General features: G+C 33.7%; 2 protein-coding genes across 5 annotated transcripts; one reads left to right on the plus strand and one right to left on the minus strand.

Moving 5' to 3' along the window:
- Positions 1 to 856: 856 nt before the first annotated feature.
- Positions 857 to 10022, plus strand: LOC106068289 (uncharacterized). Of its 4 annotated transcripts, none has more exons than XM_013227594.2 (9): positions 857 to 950; positions 3733 to 3872; positions 4054 to 4153; positions 4312 to 4460; positions 5042 to 5141; positions 5753 to 5908; positions 6702 to 6772; positions 6902 to 6949; positions 8020 to 10022. In XM_013227594.2, exons 1-9 carry the CDS (start codon positions 945 to 947, stop codon positions 8060 to 8062), a joined length of 813 nt encoding a protein of 270 aa, XP_013083048.2. In that variant the 5' UTR covers positions 857 to 944; the 3' UTR covers positions 8063 to 10022. The 4 variants fall into 4 exon arrangements, with proteins under 4 accessions (XP_013083048.2, XP_055892103.1, XP_055892104.1 ...); XM_056036128.1 differs by having other exon boundaries at positions 923 to 978; positions 3731 to 3872; XM_056036129.1 differs by having other exon boundaries at positions 939 to 1079.
- Positions 10023 to 21879, minus strand: LOC106068306 (uncharacterized). The gene is made up of 7 exons (XM_056036132.1): positions 21770 to 21879; positions 19810 to 20039; positions 15425 to 15568; positions 13270 to 13338; positions 12103 to 12162; positions 11464 to 11628; positions 10023 to 10274 (listed from the first exon to the last, which is right to left on the minus strand). Exons 2-7 carry the CDS (start codon positions 19909 to 19911, stop codon positions 10149 to 10151), a joined length of 666 nt encoding a protein of 221 aa, XP_055892107.1. The 5' UTR covers positions 19912 to 20039; positions 21770 to 21879; the 3' UTR covers positions 10023 to 10148.
- Between the last annotated feature and the right edge of the window lie 729 nt (positions 21880 to 22608).

The following is a 22608-nucleotide window of genomic DNA, read 5'->3' on the forward strand; positions in this document are numbered from 1 at the left end:
ATATTTCCAAGCGCACATATTTATTATTATTATTATAGAAAGCTCTAGATCTATTAACAAGCAAAATAATAATGATAATAATAATAATTTATCCAAGAGAAAGAACTCCGCACTTTTAATTAATGTCTATTAATGTAGGGGTTATTTCCCTTAATCAATATTAACCAAAATAATCATTTACTAATAATTAGACCTAATTGACTAATTGGATTAAAAAAACAAAACAACTTTGATTCATGTTTTATTAGGTGTAATAAATAATTGTTTAAAGTTTCAACTTTATCCGAGAATAGGTGTGGGAGAAATAATGCATTAAATTATCAAAGGGGACAAAACCCTACATATTTATCCATATCTGTGAATACTGAATGATTAATTTCCATTATTGGTATCAAACAAAATGGTAAAACTTTAATTACCAGTAATTAATTGCTTAACTGGTTAATTTTTATTGTTATTTATTCATGTCTTGTCTATGTCAATAAATAACTGTTCAAAGTTTCAACTTCCGAGAATGGTTGTGGGAGAAATAACGTGTATTATATTATTATTATACGCTACAGAAAAAAATACTGGGTATCAGATACCCCAGGAAAAGACAAATGAGTTTGTACTGTTACAATTTTACACTCTGGCTGGCAAATACAGGAGGAACTTATCAACTCTGCGAAGAGTCGAAAGCTGATGAGCTTGTTTCTAAGTCATATTGTACCACATGACTCACTAATCAAAAGTCCTCCTTCAGGGTACAGTGTCAGTAGCAGGAGACAGGGTCGTCCAAAGAAAAGCTGGCTGGAAAACGAAAAATATACAAGGGGCATAACAAAATTACAGATACACTCAAATCCGAAATGTACACAATGTTTGAATGTGCATTGCTATTTTTTCCCCTTACTTTTTTTTTTTAATGCGCTGCCTACCTTGGGTCTTGGGCTTAATTTTTAATGGCTGTTAGTCGTTATAAAACTTAAGTGATCTAGATCTATACTTTCTATACAATAATACATTCATAGATTATGTAGGCCTATTCCAGAGTGTAGATTAGTCTAGATCTAGAGACACTAGAGTCTCTAGTCCTAGTAATTATTTATAGTTTATTATAGATCTAGTCTAGATCTAGTAATAAAGTATAGATCTATAACACTATACTAGAAAATTAGATGTATAGTATAGTATAAGTACTATAAGTATTCTAGTAGAGATCAGATAGATTCTTAGATCTAGATCTAGATATTAAATAGAATAGATCTATCAGGCTAAAATATCAGCTATCTAGATCTAGATACTATTCTAGATCATACATAAGAACTAAAGAAGATAATAGGGTCTAGTTAATAGAGATAATCTCTAGACATTCTAAATTAGATCTAGATCTAGATCTAGAAAATCTAGATCTAACACTAACTCTAACAAAAATCGAGATAGATCTTCTAGATTTCTAGACTTGTGACAGTCTAGATTTATATACTATATTAGTATATAGGGTTTATTATATCAATCCAGTCTTATACTTAATTTCTTAAACTATACTTTAGTCTTAGACTATCTACTTTGTCTACTACTACAGACTACAGTTACAGTACTAAGATCTAGTACTAGAATAAATCTAATTATAAATAGACTCTCTCTATGGTCTATAGTATAGCCTTCTATCCTATTTATAAAAAAAATAATTTATATGTATGAGTATAATGTATATATTCTAGATCTAGTAGACTCAACCTAGTACATCACCTGACCTAGCTGATCTAGGGTTTAGAGTTAAACTTAGATCTAGAGATTAGTTAAGTTAGACCTAATCTAGATTCAAGATCTATTCTAGATAGATCTACGTCTAGATCTATCTTAGGATCTAGCCCTATATATAAATCTATTATATGGCTCCTTCTGTCTCGGACAACAATGAATGCACCAAGATGACTCACTAGTTTTGGTTTCGTCTTGATAGGGGGCAGAAAGTGGTATGGCTAATCAAGCCAATTCTGGAGCGGCAGATTTTGCCACAGTTTGTGCATGTATATGCATCTGTTTTAGAGCTAGCTGATAGGGCATCTTTCTTTCTCTTGACTAAGGCCGCTTCAATCTTTTGCTCTCAGCAAGGATCGCACCAGCATGCACAATCTGTTTTCATGCACTCCAGTCTTGGGCTATTTCCTCCCACATGCTTTCATTGATGCCTGTGGTTCTCATGTCTCGCTTGCAGTCTTGGGTGGCCCTTGGGTCTGACTCCCTCCACAAGCTGAGCATATAAGATATCTTTTGGGATTCTACCATTGGGCATGCGGGTGACATGTCCAAGCCAGCATAGTCTTCTCTGTGTCAGGAGAGCATAGATGATGTGCATATTGGCCCATTTCAAAACTTCCTGATTGGAGCCATGATCACTCTAGGAGATTCACATTATGCGTCTCAGGCAGCGCAAATGGAAACTATTCAAACTGTGCATTTGGTACATGTATGTTAACCATCTCTCACTGCCATAAAGAAGAGCACAACACAGACATTGTATACTAGGATTTGGGTTGCTCTGGTCAGTTTGGCATTGTCCCAAACGCGCTTGGAGAGTTTGACATTGCTGTAGAAACTTTTCCTTTTCTTTTTGTCAGCTCGGTGTCTAAATCTAGGTTGCTGGCAATTGTTGATTCCAAATAGGTAAATTTCTGCACCACCTTAAGGGTGTTGTTTCCAATATGTATCACAGGTATTTCTGAGACGTCTTGTGCCAGGATTTCAGTCTTGGAGAGGCTTTTTGTAAGGCTAATCTATTGACAAGCAGCTGCCAGGGCATTCACTAACCTCTTTAGTTCTTCTTGTGAATGAGATATGAGTGCTGCATCACTGGCGAACATCAGCTCACTAATCAAAATACGCAGTCTTTTTGTTTTGGCTTTAAGATGTGCCAGGTTAAAAAGCTTTTCCATCAGATCTACTGTGGATATATACTCCATCTTCCAGGGATTTAGAAGTGCTGGTTAGTACAACTGAAAAGAAGATGCCAAATAATGTTGGAGTCAGAACACATCCTTGTTTTACTCTGCTATTGCTGGAGAATGGCCTAGAGGCGGAACTTTCAAACTGTACTGTCATTCAGGCTTGAAAGCATGCCCTAATCAAGCCACTCCACGAACTGCTGGTTGGAACAAGGAATGGTCCCCCAGAAATTGAAAAATTCAAACAGTTACAATTTATACAAGTAAAGGTGACTGCTCTGATTGTAACAATCATAGGGGCATTTCACCGCTTAGCATGGTTGGAAAGGCTTTTGCTAGAGTAATACTAAAGCGGCTGCAGATCTTGGCAGAATATGTTTATCCAGTGTTGCAGTGTGGCTTTAGGGCAGGTAGATCTACATAATTTTCTCTTTGTGGCAGCTACAGGAGAAGAGCAGAGAACAAAAGCAGCCCCTCTTTATAGCATTTATTGATTTGATCTTGTTAGCAGAAGCGGTCTGTTTGCCATACTAGAGAGAATTGGTTGTCCAAACAAGTTATGGAAATTAGTGTCAGCTAGTCAATCCAGACCTCTCTAAATTTATAGATCTATAATACTCTGACTAGATGTGTATCTATGTCTAAGTTTTAAGACAAACAAAATAGTTTATATCTAGGTCAAGTAATTCTAGATCTATATCTTTATATCTTAACTCTACCTGACCACCACCATCTTATTTTATAAATTACAGACATTCCTGTTAGTTTCAGGTTTGTGTAATAAACATGATCTAAATTTCAGAATACAATGGCAAAATACTATTTACATGGTACACTTTTCCCTCATGAGGAAGATGCTACCCATGAATTTAAAGGGCATAGAAAAATTTGTCAAGAAGAGATAGCAGACATGAATGAAAAAACAAGAAAGTCTGTGTCTAGGTAGCTTCAATTGAATCTTGATCTGTCTCTGTTGTTAGCTGTAAACTTGATATTAGCCATTACATTTTTGTATTGATAAATCTATAGATGTACATTTGTCTACAAGCTGTTGTAAAGATACATATGTGCAAATGTTTAAGCATCTACTACTGAACTAATTTTTGAACATTTATTTCTGTAGGAACATATGTGGCTTCTTGAACACGGGAAAGGGAGGTACCGTTTATTGTGGTGTGGATGACACTGGAATCATTATGGGTATCAAACTGACCCAGTACCAGGTATTTTCAATGATTATACATGTTTTTTTTTTTCAAATTGGTTTTGTAAGCCATTGCTGCTATTTTAAATTACATTTTTACTACATTCCAATCCAATGTTTTCCCTATTTTATTATTAAAGGGAAAAATGATTGATCTATCTTTTTGTTCTATTTTAGCGTGATCATGTTGTTGGGTCTTTGCATGATTTAATGTCTCGCTACACACCACCTGTCCCTCGAGATCGATACAGCATCCGTTTTGTTCCAGTGCTTGACTCAAATATACCACTGGAGAGACGGGAGGATCTTTGCATGTATGACCCAAAGTAAGAACATGTTCTGTCAAAAAGAGTATATATAGGTATTAAATTTCTGATTGATTTGAAATAGTTGAAAGTAGATTTTATAGAAAAAAATTGTTTTTGTTTTTTTAAATCAAAGTGATTTTGAAAACTTTCTCAAAATATAAGAAAACTTAAAGAGACAAAAACTTTATTTAATTTTCTCTTTTTTCAAGTGGATTTAAAAGCCATAAATGGAATATACTAATTATATCAGAAAAAAATAGAGAAAAAACAAACTACACATCTTTGTGATATTAAGTGATATATCTATACACATTTTTAAAAATGCATGTTAGTCTTGTCTTGTTAGACAACACAGATGTTTTAGTCACAGGTTGTTTTGTTTTATTTAATTGCTAGTGAAGACCCAAGACCATTTGCTGAATATTTTATTTTGCATGAAGTTCCTTTATATCTAACAAACCATGTTAGTTTATTTTCAGACTCACCTGTGACCAATTGATCTTTTTGCTTTGTTTCATAACATTCTCCACAAAGTCAGAAATAACTTCGGAACAATCAAGACTTGGTTTGTCTAATTTTAAACTTTATTTAATCTACAGAAAACATGTAGATGGACAAAGTAGAAAAGCTTTGCATCTGTTCAGATCTCGACGTCGATGCTGGTGTGATGAAGATGCTAAGAAAATGGCTTTTGAGTGTGTAGGTTGCTTTTTAGTGGTTATATTGGCCTAAATATTAATATACTACTATGCCCCTTCCAATCCTTTTTTCTGATTGAATAGCAATAACAAAAATTCACTAAAATCCTTTTTTTTTTAAATAAATAAATTTAAAAAAATTAGAAAAATCTTAAACAAATGAAAATAAGGAGAAATTGCTTAAAATATAAGCTTGTTATTAATTATTTTTTCCTAGCCAATTCATTATGCGTGTACAAAATAGATAAAGCATTTGTTTAGATAGAACTCATTAAAGGATTATAGGATATAGTTGCTTGCTAAAAGACTTTTCTACACCCAGTATCTCAAATCTGAAAGTCTGGGATTTATAATTGGTATCTTAAGGCATCTCACTTCTTCTCAACCCTACCAGATACCTAACATGTGTCTGAATGAATATTGAGGGTTGGTTTTTGTGCTGGTTGCTCAAGATTCTATTCAAATGTTGACCATTGAAACAGATAAACTATTTCATCAGCTCTATGTATGGCTTGGTCCAACTTTTAATTAGCTCAAGGTAACATTTAACATTTATCAGTTTGGATGTTTTATTTTTGGCTGTTCTATGTTTTAACTCTCCTATTTGCTAAGGGTGTTATCATCTGTGACTATATCATTGAAGTCATAGTTCATCCCTGGAATGCAGATCAATGTCAGGGAGGTATTGGGGACCTCTTGAATGTTCATCCTATTTATGCAGATGAGGCCGGAAAATTTTACTTTCGTCGCCTGGCAAGTTTGCGAAAGGTTATAATCACATTTTAAAAATATTTAGTTAATAAAACTAATTTAATATTAAGCTACATAATAATTTTTTCCAAGTTAATTATCCAATAGAATAAATGATAACTTTAAAATCAATAGGGTGTCAGTTAGTTTTAAATGTATGAAATAAATAGACAATGCACATGTTCAGAATGATCAGGAATTAATTAGCAACAGTAGCCATAATTAAATACAGACTTTGTCACACTAAGGTAGGGTACATATAAGAGAACAGCCTATAGTCAAAGGAGTGACAGACTTTTGGTTGCTTTTTGTAATTGATACAAGATAAATAGAAGTACCCTGTTGAACCATGTCAGAATTGTTCTTGTAGATGTTTTTATCCATCTACCACTGAGGTGTGATGGCTGAATGGTAAAATGCTTGGCTTCATAACCAGAGGTCCTAGGTTTGAATCATGGTGAAGACTTGAGATTTTTAATTTGGAATATGTAGAGCACCTCTGAGTTCACCCATCTCTAATGGGTACCTGACATTAGTTGGGGAAAGTAAAGGCTGTGCTGGCTACATGACATCCTTGTTAAATGTGGGCTACAGAAAATGATGAATTACCTAACTAGGCTGATCGGTTAGTTTCATTTTACAAGTAAATCCTTGTTTCTGAAGTGATTGGCTCAAATCCTAATCCTTAAGTACCTGAGCAGACAGGGGCTGGATTTATTTATTATATACTAAGGATTTGTTTCTTTTAATAAAGAAAAGGACATTTTAACATATTTTTTTTTTTTAAGTTTTTGAAATGTGTTTTTTACAGTATTCACTTTATGAAGTAACACTTTGGGCTGAATTAGAAGCATCAAGACGAAGTCAAGAACTCATTGAAAGGTAAAAATATTTATCACTTAACTAGTAGAAAGAAAAAAAACTGTTCATCTCAACAATTATTTTAATTATCTTAAATTATTGAAACACTGATGAATATTTTTATACATATATATTTTATCTCATTCACAGCTTAAAGAATCAAATCAAAGAACTTGAGCTATCAAAAGACAGTTCCAGGTAAGAAATGTTTCTAGATGACACCAGTGTTTTAATGCATTGATTTCTGATGAAATAAAAAGGATATTTTCATCACAAAAATACATAATGTAATGATGTAAAATGTAATGAGCTATACCTTTTAAAAATAATTAATGTCTTTGTGCAAAATCAACATGTCAGTAGCAATTAGGTCATCTATGTAAAAGTAAATATATATATATGTTGATAAATCTATTGAAAAGCTATTACAACAGTAGAATTAACTAACATTTACATGAGATGCTGTATTTTTCTTTATTTTTGTTTACATTTATAATTTTTTAAAAATATTGTATAATACATTTAGATAAATTTTTTAAACACATTTTTCATATCATTTCATACTACTATTGTAATTAGGATCTACATGGTTAATCTCATAAACAGTTTCTTTATAGTTAAAGTAGTCTTTAAACAATAAAATCTTGTTATTCTCAACATAGTTATTTTAGGGAAGGAATTTACTTTGAGCATTTTTTTACAAAGCATATCAAATTATCCTAGTAATAATGAGTTGAGAAATTATCTTTAGAATATTGTTAACTTTTTAATTATTGTTTATCTCATTTCCATTGTTTGTTATTGTTGAATGGAGGGCTTGTGCATTAAACTTTTCATTTTTTTTTAATACTGTTGAATTGATCTATGAAGTTCATTATTGCAGCACAAATTTTCTTGAAGTAATAGCCTTATTATTATGCTAATATTGCAAGATGGATTATCATCATTACATTAATATTATTGTACAATGCTCACTTTGATTTACAATATTAACTTTGAAAACTATTAAATTGTTTGCTTTGAATGCAGCATACAAATGTGAAATATTAAAGCCAGATGTAACGTTTTGTTTGAGAATTAGAACAGAATAGTTGACCTACATATGGTTATTTATATCAAAATGCTTGTGTATGTCCCTTTAAGTTTCATTGAACATGCTATGTCTGCATATAGACTCTTTCCATACATAAATGATATTTTAAATTTTGTATTAAATTTGCAAATATTTTGATTCAATAATACTTTTTTAATTTTTTTATTTTATGCAGACAGACCTCTGACTCTGACAACAATGATGGTGAATCCTACTGAAATGTTTCTAAAAGCTACTATTTGTTTTCTTAATGACCCACATTCCGGTGACATAAATTTGTCTTATATTTATCATTATTTGTAATTTTTTTTATGCTTTCTGCATGACTAAATGCATGACGCGTAGGACGTAATCATCTTCTTTTTTGAAGTAACGTCTGTATTATATAAGATAAGATAAGAAACATTAAGATTAAACAAAAAATAATTATGTGATAGTTTTGGGTCTGTCTTTCACAAAGTTATTTCTTTGTTTCTGTTACCATTCAACAGACTTATTGCCAGAGTTTTGCCTTTTCAGCTATGCACACATTTTCATTAGTGTCATTTTCAGTTTCAATTAAGAGCTGATGTTGGAATATTGCCTGTCTTCATCCAGTCTGTGATCCAGGGTCTTAGATCTCCTATTAGTGGAAAGAAAATCTTTTTTTTTTTTAAATGCCAATGTTTTTGTAGTTATAAAAATATGTACAAAAAAAAAAAAGCTTTATTTACTATGTTACAGACATTATTGTACAAATTAATCTATTTTCTGTTAAAAGAAAATGCCTGTGGTCACCTTTATATTGAATGTTTTTGCCATTTTTGTGTTTGTAAATTTTATCTATGTAAAACTTTTATTCCAAAATTGTTTATTCATTTCATAACTGCTTTTTGAAAAGTTCTAATGCAAAGTTAAAGTTTCCAAAAAAAAAGTTTATATAGCTTTCATTTACTTTATAAAATTACATTAATCTGTTACAACTGGTACATTGTTGCCCTTTTAGTTTACGTTACAACTGTGCCTTGAAATCTCTATGCCGTCCTTTCATGTAAATGTTTCTTGAATAATTTATGTTTAAAATCATTTCTCTTAAAGATATTGAAAAAAGTGAAATAAATAAGCAGCCAAACTTTTTTTTACTTATTTAAAAGATGATAATCATAATCTGAACACATAGTCCAACAGGCTACTTTAATCAGCTCAGCTTGACATGTCAGCACTATAAAAATATTGTTCTTTTTTTTTTTTCTTACTCTGTTCTAAAATGTTATAAATTGTGAAATAATTTACAATATGTCAATGAAAAATATAGGCTTTGCAAAAAATGTGTGCAAGAATTACATAGTGTAATTTGCACATTGTTTCAGAGTGTAGAGTCATCCTGTCACCTTTTCAAAACTAAATAATCTACTTAAACAATGCCTTCAGTCTAGTAACATTGACAGTTTTAATTTTTAGCATCCTTCTGAATAGTTCATCCTCCTCCCCCACTAGGAGATATTTTTTTACAGTCAGTCTAGTACTTGTCTTTATGTTTGATTCTGTATACTTATACATTTTTTTTTCTTATTGACATCAAATGATGTTTCTTAATTTAAGACATTTTTTAAATTATTTAAAGTACACTTGTCATTGTGTTCACATGAGGGTAGATACTGTGCACACCTGAGGGTAAATCATGGGAAGATAGCTCTTTTTCTAGTTCCAGTTTACTTCTCTCCCCTCATTGCTGTCATTATTTAGCTGGTACATGTCCATTAAGTGAAATGGATTACATTTAAAATAATCAAAATCACTTAATAGAAAATTATTTTGTGCAATAGAAAACTGTCTGGTTCATAGTAACAGCTTTCTAGTCTTGGACCTGTAAATAGCTATAAACTATTAACTAAGATATTATTTCTTTGTTTACCTTCTATTTTCTTTTATTATAGAAAGCTGAGATAATACCTCCCTTTTTTTTTTTTTTTTTTTTTTTTTTTAAATCATGCCATAATGTTATTTAATGGACCATGCCAAATGTTTGTTTATTTACATTTAATACTGATGATGCATTAAAACATGAAATTTATAATTTTTTTGATCATGTATTAATTTCACTGGTGTTTTGTTTTGTTCTCTGTTGTGTTTGAGTTTTGTAATGGATAGATTTTGTTTTATTTTGTTATTGAATACAAATTTCCAAATAAACACAAATTTCAAGTTGTTACATTTCCTAAAGTGATATTTATTGTAAGGTTATTATTTCATTTGATGTTATAACTGTTTTCCTCTTGATATCAGTTGATTGTCAGATGTTTTAATCCAAGTTCTGTGTGAGATTCAGCAGCAACAGGCAGGTGGACATTCATCTTGGATATACTGGGCAGGGTTGTATTCCCCTGGTTCACAAGTACAGCATTCACCTAGACTTTGAAGAGGCACCTGCCTGCAGTCACAAATTTTTTTCTGTAAGAAATCACAAAACAATAATTCAGAGACGCTCGACAACTGAATACAATTTCTTGAGTGCTACATAGAATTTTATTGCTTTATGATATAATAATGAGTGCAGTGTTTATGATATACACATACAAATAAAACATTAGTATGAGTCATTAAAGTGTATACAATAAATTTGTTGTTCCCACCTGCTAAAGGCACATTTCTTATTCCACATGCTAGGTCAAATTTGTACAAGTGCTCGTTCTTCCATAGTGCCATTAGAGAATGGAATGGGTTGCCTAAATCAACCAGGAAAACCAACGACTTGGCAGAGTTTAAGTCACTGATTAATATGCATGACTAGATTGACACATGAAAAACGCAGGACATAATTATCTTCTCTTTCGAAGTTGCGTCTGTAATTTACGAATTTAATTTGTAATGATAAAACAAGGGAGGTAGTTCATTGATTTCAAAATTTTCTTATGACTTTTGACTTTTTATGTCATATACTTTAATTGAAGGAAATGTCGAGCTTTCCACTTTTATGTCATGAACTTTAATTGAAGGAAATGTCGAGCTTTCCACTTTTATGTCATGAACTTTAATTGAAGGAAATGTAGAGCTTTCCACTTTTATGTCATGAACTTTAATTGAAGGAAATGTCGAGCTTTCCACTTTTATGTCATGAACTTTAATTGAAGGAAATGTCGAGCTTTCCACTTTTATGTCATGAACTTTAATTGAAGGAAATGTCGAGCTTTCCACTTTTATGTCATGAACTTTAATTGAAGGAAATGTCGAGCTTTCCACTTTTATGTCATGAACTTTAATTGAAGGAAATGTCGAGCTTTCCACTTTTATGTCATGAACTTTAATTGAAGGAAATGTAGAGCTTTCCACTTTTATGTCATGAACTTTAATTGAAGGAAATGTAGAGCTTTCCACTTTTATGTCATGAACTTTAATTGAAGGAAATGTAGAGCTTTCCACTTTTATGTCATGAACTTTAATTGAAGGAAATGTAGAGCTTTCCACTTTTATGAACTCACTTTCTGTTCCAGCCTAGAATGCAGTGTTATACATTGTTGGAGCTATTCTTATAGACGTTATAACATTATAACACTATTTTAAGTCCATCAAAAAAAGGCTTCGAGGATTGTTTTGCTGACTATGTTAAATCTGTTTCAATACACAAAGAAAGTGTACTTGCCGGTTTAAATCTAAAGAAGCCAATGGTCTCTCCATAGGGTAGACCCATCCGGGTGTAGCCGTAATCTTTGGTGTTGTGATAGGGTGGAACTGTATCATTGAATATAGATGTGGTACAGCAGGGGTTTAAACCTTTACCAAAGATGCAATTGTTAAAACCTGTGTTCTGAGGACAAGATACATATCAGCAATGCAATAGACCTATTTTTTATTTATCCATGTTCTACAATGTTTTTAAAATAAATGTTAACTTTATTTCATTACTGTTCTATGACATTCCAAAACATTTAAAATCATTTTAGATTGGTACCCGAGTTCCTCACTTACATTTAGGGAATATTTTAATCTCATTAAATAAAGCTTACATTCACTGTCTCCCTCAAAGCCAAAACATCTTGGAGCCTTGGTCTACAATGGACTGGGTGTCTTTTTTCTTTCAATATTGGGAAGATTTTCTTGTTCATAAATTATAACTGGTTACACAGACAAGAAAGCTTCATTGTTTGTCAATAGGAAGACATGCTCTTAAACTCATTTCTTTGAGATTTGTTTGGTGTTTAATTTTAATTTATTCATTGAATTTTAATTTTCTACTGAACAAGGGATAAAAAGTTTTATCCAATAGAAATGTGACTCTTACTATTGGTGGTTTATCTCTATTTCGGTATGGTCCCAAGATCTGTGGAGATTTGCCAGGCATCTGAAAAAAAAGGCAAAGCTTAAGTGAAAACATATCTACATCTATCAAGTTATCAAAGGTCTTTGACAAAGCGGGTGTTTGATTTATTTTGAGGACAAAAATCCCCATCCACCAAAAAAAACCCTAACTTATTGATTAAATTTCCCTTGAACAAAACAAAATCTTATTTTATGAACTACAGACGTTACTTCAAAAAAGAAGATGATTACGTCCTACGCGTGTTCCTAGGTCAATCTACTGTCATGCATGTTAATCAATGACTTAAATTCTGCCAAGTCATTGGTTTCCCTGGCTGACTCAGGCAACCCATTCCATGCTCTAATAGCACTAGGAAAGAAGCAGCATTTATACAAATTTGTTCTAGCATATGGAATAAGGAATGTACCACCTAGACCTATTTGGTTCCAAATACTAGCTGGACCCATGCACCACTCCAAGGTTTAAATAGGCCCAATCACCTCACAGAAATTACAAAGTAAAAATTGCGAAATAATTTAAAAGTAAAAAATGCATTTCTGCTCTTCCCTGTGATAGTAAAGGTTATTGTTTTGTCAAGCCCGTCTCGTTATTGTAACCCAGTAACCCACATTGCTGACATGTCGAAAGAATGCGCTAATTAACAGATGGGGGGGGGGGAGAGATAATTGCATTCCTTTTAGGCCTACATATATGGACGATCTAACACGAATAAAGCAGCATTTAAACAGACAAGAAAGTGTTTGTTAGTCTCTACTAGCCTACTATTGCACTCACTACTGTTCTTATAAATTACAGATGCTCCCTCAAAATAGAAGATAATTTCGCCCCTGCGCAAATCAATATTCTAATCAAGTCGTGCGTTAGAGACTTAAAGTCTGCTAAATCATTGGCTTACCTGGCTGATTTCGGCAACCTATCTTAATAAAATTAAAAAAAATAAATTAGTGTCTACAGTGCAAATAATGTTTTCATATACATCCCTTCTACCACACAGTTTTTGTAGGCCAAAGTCACTCATTCATGCTTTTACCCATGGACTAATTTGAGAAGGCGAAGTAATATTTTTCTTCCCTTCATTAGTTCAACATTCAATTCCACATCTCATCTCTAAGTGTTTGAATGACTTACAAATGGAGGTATTAATTTCCCTTCCAGAAACATCACATTGCAGGGGCGGGTTCTAAGTCGAGCTTGTAGCTAGAAAACAGACAATGGTCATCATAAAATGTCTAAGCGTAATACAAAATATACTTACACTAGATGCAAATTAAGTTCTTTGAGAAATTATAATATAAAAGATTTGGACCTATTAAAATGTAACAGTAAACATACATATAAGTAAAAATATTCTTTAAAAAATAGCAGTAGTCAAAATGTAATAGTAATTTAAAGCACGAGAAATGTGATGCAGTCGTTTTCACTGTTTTTCTACATTTTCTAAGTTTGAATGTGTATTTATTTCATTAAGATCAAAATTTACTCTTAGGGGATTAAAATTACGGTAAAAATGAGTATAACAGGGAAAACGATTTTAAATTCTCAAAAGTAGATTCTCAAATAGCATAGGCCTAAATATTAATTACATATGCACTATGCCGACACTGTCGACTGTTGTAAAAGTGTGTTGAAAATCGAACACATTTAGCTTATGATTGAATCTAACCTTTTCCCGATCTTGGTTGCTACACTTGACTTCTTCAAAATAATAAATATTATTAAAAGCGCTCTGCTGTACGCATTCGTAGGCCTTAATCTAGATCTATATTCAAGCTCCTAACGAAGCCTGCCTTAAATAATTTAATACAAACGAATAAGCCCTATTACACCAACCCATAAAATATTTGATTGACATTAAGAGAATGATAAATCTGTCAAAATATCTACAACCGGCTCACAAATTTTTAAACGTGTTTTAAAAAAAGATGTGAGCTAAGTTAAAGTAGGCTCTTTATACTTTGAATAAGAAACATTCCTTTGAGCAAACTCAGGATTTAGAAACCACATAGGCCTATGTACTAGACGCGTTTGGAGCAGATTCAGAGTTTGCTAAGAAACATTCAAATAGAAATAAGAACGGCTAAAAATGTGGTTGAACCAAAAGCTAAATGTAATATATTCTTTAAAAAAAAAAAAAACTTACAAAAGCGAAAACATTGCACAATTACTGCCATATTACTCAATGCTGCAAGATTTATCTATCATTTTCTTTGTAACAAAAAAAAAAATATAATTGATAACCACTAATCAATTAACTAACTGGTAAATTTTTGTTTAAATTGATTCATGTGTTAATTAATGTCATCGACAATGAATTATTGTCCGACGTTTCAACTTAAGCCGGGAATAAGAAGAGGAAGAAAAAACGTCCAGGAATGCTCACAGGCAGACAGTCGAAGGATTGAGTTCATAGAAGCTTTGTCAATAGACGTGAAACAGTGGGATTGATTTGTTTATTTAATACATCCAGGAGTGATCGCTGTTATAAGTATGGATGATATAGGCTACTGCTACTATGAATTTTAACGGAAACTACTCAATAGGTTATTTTTTCATTTCCTAATTCATAACTTTGGAAAACAGATCATTTGTTCAGTTGCATGAATTGATGCTTCAAGAACTATGTGGCCAGAGACACAGCAAAGAAAAGGGACTCTAACAAGTGCTTTGTGGTCAGAGACACAGCAAAGAAAAGACACTAAAACCAATGCTTTGTGGTCAGAGACAGCAAAGAAAAGGGACTCTAATCAATGTGTTGTGGTCAGAGACACAGCAAAGAAAAGACACTAAAACCAATGCTTTGTGGTCAGAGACAGCAAAGTAAAGGGACTCTAACCAATGTGTTGTGGTCAGAGACACAGCAAAGTAAAGACACTAAAACCAATGCTTTGTGGTCAGAGTCAGTTAAAACCAATGCTTTGTGGTCAGAGACAGCAAAGTAAAGGGACTCTAACCAATGTGTTGTGGTCAGAGACAGAGCAAACTGCCACTCCTCAGGTTTACATCAATGACAATATTTCACAGTTAGTCGCTGTAAGTTGTAAAGTTTCTCCACTGAGTTGCTGTATGGCGTAGGCCTACAGTAGACACAGCCATTTTTATGGCAGGGCTACTGAAGAGAAGTTAATACTTAGAGTTTAGAGCATAATCACGGACCAAAAGGAAAGGATCATGTTTGGTGATAGTAGGATGGAAATCTTTTGTATAAATGTTTTTGATCTTATGACAAAAAATCGTAGATAATTGGAATTTTTTTTTTAATTTGTAAAAAAGGGAAACTACTCACGAAATACTTCTGATCATAAGCCCTGCCGTTGTAAAAGATAACGTCAGATCGGCAGTCGCACGGGAATTGGGCGCTTCCTTTCAAAACATCGGCTATAGGGACACCATTTATAATGTACGGACTCCTCCCATGCTTGAAGTCTTTCTGTGGAAGACAACTTATCCTGATAAATATTATTGTTTGGAATAAGTCGTTTATTAGACATACCGCTCTTAAATAGGTAGATCTCAATGTCTACCTTTCAACCATTCACACATTCAATAAGTGACACTGTACGGTTAGTTTAATAACCTAGTGTAGTGAAAAATAAAAATGTTCGTAATTTTTTAAGGCAGCATTTTTACTTTCACATGATGGAAACCTTCGTTTTGAGTTAGGCATTATTTACAGACGGAGTAGCCTATTAGCTTAAAGATAAGCGGGTGACGGCCCGGACATTTCAGTTCTATTGATATAGGCCTTAATATAATAAAATGAAAACACTGTAACGAATTAAATGTTCCTTACATGTATGTATGATATGTTATGAGACAAAGAGTCTAAGTAGTGCAGTAGGCCTATAGGCGAAGATGTCGGTTATAGGATCCGAGGATTTGGGTCATGCTTCGGTAGTTGTGCATAAGTAGATACTAATTTCATAATTAGAATGCAAAGATGTGCATTGGATAGCCCTGTTTACATGCTGGAATAAAGGCACATCTGTATGTTATAGTAAAGGTGTTAATTGACTGGCCCATGGAAATATTAGTAGTGCGTATTAGCAGGGGCGGACTGGGTGTCAAAACCGGCCCGGGCATTTCTATACAATCCGGCCCACAAATAGTATGCCACATTATGGGCGTCCAATCATACCTGTCACCAAAAACATTGTGTAAATTTTAATAATGTATCGAAAGTAATTAGTATATGAATAATTTATTAGATGATATTGAAACTATTAGATAAGCGCTATTACTAAATGAATAAAGTATACACTTGGAATGGGGAATCTCTTAATTAATGTGAAAAGTTATTGCTACCATATACATTAGGATTCACATTCAAGACATCTGAAGATTCCCCATTAATTAACATATTGTTTATGATTCACTTTCACTGCTCAACATTTTCTCAGACATTTGAACTTCAATTTACAAATACAACTCTTCATTCTCCATTATTTTAACTGTCCATCTCACGAGGTCATGGGGGCGCGGTGGCTTCCGAACCTGGGGTCCTAGGTTCGCATCTCGGTGAAGACTAGGATTTTGCATTTTGGGATTTTTAGGGCTCCCCTGGTACACCCAACATTAACGGGTACCTGACTTTAATTGACAAAGTTAAGGCTGTTGGTCATTGTGCTGGCCACATCACACCCTGCTCGTTAACCATTGGTAAAAAAAAAACAACAGATGACCTTAATATCATCTGTCCTATAGATCGCAAGGTCTGAAAGAGAACTTTACTCTCATATACTGCTTTCTCAATAACTTGGAAACTTAGTTTGATTGCATCTTAAAGTTGGATACACACATACACAGCAGAACGTATCCACTTGTTTTTAAAATATCCTTACGTTCAGTAAAACAAATGCTGTTAAGATAATCTCATTATTCTAGCAAACCCTCTTTGTATTTCGACATAAGTCAATAACTTTGACGTCTTGGCATTAGTGTTTCTTATGGCGTTAAGCCTGTTCATTCGTAAATGCTGTCATCATAAAGTTGGTGAATGACAACGATCTAAATTAGACTAAACAGAGGCCAAACGTAGATTTAGATTTAAATGTATTAAATAATTTGAACAAAATTCAAATCTATAAATTATTAAGATATAGCTTATCTTCTTACTGCTTAGGGGGTGCAGATTTATTTATTATGTAAACAGTAAATCACATTAAGAAATGAATCTGATGCAAAAAGCATAGTACACAATTACCCAGTAGTAAAGTAAGTAAAGTTCCCTTTTCAGATCTAGTGGTCTATAGGGCAGATGATGTAAAGGTCGTCTGTTTCCGTGGCTTACGGTTTACGAGGGTGTAATGTGGTTAGCACAACGATCAACCGCTTTTCCCAACCTATTATCAGGTACCCATTAGAGCTGGGTGGACTCAGAGGCGCCCGAAGATCCCGAAATTAAAAAAAAGTTCTTAGGTGATCAGTTAACGTTACTTTACTTATTCCAGAAGAGTTAGAAGAGTCTTATCAAAGACGACGTGTTGCACTGTTTCCTTTATGTGAAAAATAACGCCAAATGATTTTAAAAATTTTATTACTTTAAACGATCAAAACAAGACTATGGCTTGAATATTCCTGGTCCATTGGTGAATTCGATGGGGACAGCCTCTGAGTTTGTGTGATAACATAAACTCTCTTTGTAATATTGTTTTGCACAGCATTCCAGCCATTGTTATTATTATTTATTTTCTGCTCCTTCTTTTTCCTTCTTTTTAGAATCTTTGCATTTTGATTCCAATCAACATATTTCAACACTGTTTATGATAATAATTGTGATTTGTGAAGGACTTCGAAGCGGGCCTACTCCATCAAACAAAAAAAAAAAGAATTCGTATGTGACTGGACATGTCTTCTATAGGACTTGGAACGTTGTTGGTGATCCCTTTATAGATTCACACTAACGTCGATCTCTATAAGAAATAAATGCCTTAATTTTCTTGTTTATCGTTTAGTGACGTCTAGAAGCACTATATACGGATGAAGGATATTTACGTCCATGCTTTAGATTAGTATTAGACTTGGAAAGTGTCAAAAGTATTTTTGTTCAATCATGACGATCAAAGTTTAAAGAGAATAATATAAATCTTGAAACAATTTACTGGCATTCATGCGGCCCTTTCATTGGCCCTACGGCCCAAATGGGTATTTCCCATTTCCCCGAATGCCCATATAGCCAGTCCGCCCCTGCGTATTAGTGACGACAAGCCAGTCAGCAGAGTGAAACCAAAAGGTAGTTGACTTTATCCAAAGTTTACCGATATCTCAACATGGAAACATGTTCCTTTATCGTGCTGCCTATAATCGAGTATGTCAGAGCACCCCTACGACTTAGGCCTAAGTCAAGGAACAGATGATGATAATGATTAAAAATAGATATAAAAGACTTCTAGCATCCTCAGCTAAACTGAATTAACAATATCCATTATTTGGAAGAAGTAGGGGACTCGAACCAAAGCTTATTGGTGCATTGGACATCGTCTAGTTCCAGACAGTACACCGTGTTTCAATTAATTTAAGAAGAAGATAGTCTTGGTGAGTAGACACTGAAGCTATTTGTGTCAACCTAGTCTTAATGTGAAATGAAAATGAGCAAGAGATCTGGCCTTTATCCTCTTATAGCATCATTGAGCCCTGAATGTACAGGAGCCACGTGCACTCACAGTTTCTCCTGGATTTCTGCTTTAACATCTTCGGGACACCGACTAGTGTCTATGCCATGCCATTTGTCAAACACTCGATAGCCATTGGTCGTTGGGGTTATGAAGCTCAGAAGATAGAAGCAGCTTTTGTCTCTCTTGTCAGCCAAGAAAAAGTTCTGAGAATAGACAATAAGTAATGTTCTGAGAATAGACAATAAGTAATGTTCTGAGAATAGATGTTCGGTAATGTTCGGGTGGCGTACGATGAGTAATGTTCTTCTGAGATCTCTGTCATGAAGGTTTGCTACAGACTAAAAGTTGACAGACATTGGATAGGATAAAAGCTAAAGGTGACACGTATAATATCGCAAGAGAAAATGAAGATGCAATGAAAGTCAAGTCTACATTTTTGTATGAGCTGCAAAGGATAAATGAGACCATAGATGCAGCCAAATACCGTCTTCTCTCTAACCAAAGACCAAGACTTAGATGACCAATATCCAGATCTACATCAAGTCCCTTTGATCTGGCAGCTAAGAAATGTTTTGCCAGTGAGGCATCTCGAACTTGCAAACTTTAAATAGTCACCAACGCATCATAGTTCTTTTTTCTGCCAATATCGTTATGTAATTAGTAGGCCTATAACTGTATTGAAAAAACAACTTGACCTAGAATTTTTTAGCAAACTCAGTTTTAACTATATATGACATAAAGGCATTAACCTTTCCACTTCGTTCTAAATTCTTCTATCTATATATTAACTTTACTTTATAATAAGATTTGGGAGCTGTTATTCAAAGTTCAAGCGATTCACCCTGGAGTCATATATTTGGGCAGTAACGTCATACATTCTAGCGGTTAAGTCATACGTCATACACAGGTTACGTCACACGACATATAATATGGAGGTCACGTCATACACTCTGGAAGTACACTCTGGAAGTAACCCTGTGTATCACTTACGCATTTGAAAAGAAAAACAGGTGTTGCAATAGGATCATGAAGAGAAAGTTGAACTTGGTGCACTTACCCTCACCCAATCTCTTTTGATCCACTCTTTATCTTCTTCACACAACTCGTATGGTGGAGGACGCCAATGAGAATGAAAGAAATCAGGGAATTTTGCAGACATTTTGTTTTTAGTCCTGGGTCTCAAACAGAGCTTGAATCTTTGCGACAGAACATGCGACTAGTTTTTTAAGCAGCGCTTTCGTAGGCTTTTGGAATTCGATGACTTGGGTCGTGGTTTATTAATTGTATCTGTAATACCATATAGAGAACATTAGTCAACTTTAGATTTAAACAACAAAAAAACTCCATATAAAGGCTACATGGTCTCGAATAGCCTCCATGTTCCATGTTATATTTTATAATCCTTTACTGAATTTCCTAGTTTCTAAAGACAGTGGCGTAGCTAGTGTATATGACGCCCGTTGCGACAGCTCCTCCTGATGCCTTTAAAAAAATCGAAATAAAATTCCAAAAAGATTTTTTTCAAAAGAACATGAATTCTTTGTTAGAGTATTGCTAATACGCAAAAACAAAATAGACAAAAAGATTTTACAAATAAATCTTACGTGCTTTCTTGCTAACAAAAGGATCGATAACTTTTTATTGACATCTATTTTTCTCCTTCAGCACTTGTTTAACTGAGAAAGTGACCAAACTAGTGAGTCGTAAATTTGCCATCATTGATCGCCAGTAATTCTTATCAACTTTAGTCTTAAGACACTTCACTCGCATGTCGCTACAAGTTACCTCACTTTACGCACTGGTCAGAAATATGCGAACCAAGTTGACGATATTTGGGACTGAATTATCTAACCAATTTTTGTTTAAACACAAAAAAAAAAGCCCAGCATGCTCCTCTTTCGGAAGCTCTCCCGACTAGTAGTTAAAATTTCTTGAAAGTAACTTAAATGCTTTAATTTTAAATGCGCAGTCTCGAATAAATAATCCTTTTATTTTTGAAGGTATATTTGCTAGTCCTTAATTTCCGTTAATACAGGAGACCAAAAACACGAGATGATTTAAAAAAAAATTATTTTGCTAACCATTGACCTGCTTCACATCAAATAGAAGAGTTTTCATCTGTACTTGTCAATGTCTCCAGAATTCCTATAAATTTTGAAAATAATAGAACTTGCATAGCAATCTGACTTGCTCCTAGAAATTGCCTCTATTCTGTCCTTCCAATTCTTCTTCAACTCGTTTGAAATGCAGACAAAAGGTCAGATTTTCTTACAGAATCTCTTCCCTCTTTAATTACATCTCGAGCCTTTCTGTCAATACTGTTTTCTACTCGAAGACAAACTTCAAGCGATGACTGAATGTGAACTCTGCAGTCTCTTGGTTTTCCATCTTCGGCAAAAACCTCCCGCACTCTTTGAATCCATAGTTGGATTTAAATGCAGAGGCGTAGTACTAGAGCAATACTGTGATACATACACTTTATCAGAATTTTTGGTTTTCGTCGGAAAAGCCTAACTGTTGAAAGCCTCATCATCCTAATTTTTGCAGATTTCGGAAGTCTTTAGTTTTCTCTGAATGGACTGTCCATATGTCCGCACCACCCGCACGTGGCTAGCTACGCCTCTGCAGTGTCTGACAATTAATCATCAAGTTACAAGTATGAACAAGACAAAGTTTTGTTCTTTTTTTTTATTTTCTCAATGTAGGACCTACTAGAATAACTCTAGTAATCTTCTGATAGTAGTCCCCTATAATTAGAGGTCTAGATATTGGCATAGATCTAGACTTCTAGACTAGAACTAAATAATTTTTTAATTTATGTTTTAAATTTAGACCCTCTAGAATCTAAAAGAAACGTACTGTAAATACTAAAGTCTACAATACTAATCTAGACTATACAGAAAACTTATCTAAAGTATTGATAAGATAAAGTATTTAGAGTGTCTTGTAAAAAGTAGACCTCAACTAATCATGACTATAATCTAGCCCTACTTGTGAAGAAAAAAAAGTAAGCCTACCAATTAGGAAAAATGTTGCTTTTGTTTTTATTCCATAGCCTTTACTTTCAGAGGTGTGTAAACAAAGCACACATAGCCTATGTATGACGTTTTCCACATGTTCTTATAACAATGACGCCATCAGACTGTGATATATCATTAAATTAGAGCTATCTTACAATAGTTGTTACCCGTGCTACGCCAACGTTGAAATATCAATACCATCAAGAAAACATCCCGCTTTACCGGGCTCCCCAAAACCAACACAATTTTCTAGTCCTCAAATTTCATAAGTCCCCTTTTTTTTTCTTTCATCCTTCCATTGAACGGCTGAAACCATAATTTTGAGTTTGCACAAAAACTTTTTAGGCTCACCAGTTGTAGCTTTCTCGTCTGCTTGCATTACAAGCCAACCCCCCCCCCCAATATTTCGTAGTGAAACGTCTCTCTTCCAACACACTTTTGACAACTGTATCTTCCAATACATTAGTTTTTTGACACAACGGCACCAGTGTGGCATTTTACGTCTCGAGAGACAATCTTTTCCTTATCTTATCTTACAAAATATAGAGTCAGACATTACTTTAAAAAAGAAGATGATTATGTCCAACGCATTATGCATTTAGTCATATTAACCAATGAAATAAATTCTGCCAAATCACTGGTTTTCCTGGCTAGCTCAGGCAACCCATTCCATGCTCTAATAGCACTAGGGAAGAAGGAGCATTTATACAAATTTGTCCTAGCATATGGAACGAAGAATGTGCTTTTATCTTTGTGTCTTTCTGAGTATTTTATTAGATTTTGTTTTTGTATTTGAATATTATGGTTCAGTGTTTTATGTATAATTGCTACTTTAC

The sequence above is a fragment of the Biomphalaria glabrata genome, chromosome 7 (genome assembly GCF_947242115.1).
Source record: "Biomphalaria glabrata chromosome 7, xgBioGlab47.1, whole genome shotgun sequence".
Taxonomy (NCBI): domain Eukaryota; kingdom Metazoa; phylum Mollusca; class Gastropoda; family Planorbidae; genus Biomphalaria; species Biomphalaria glabrata.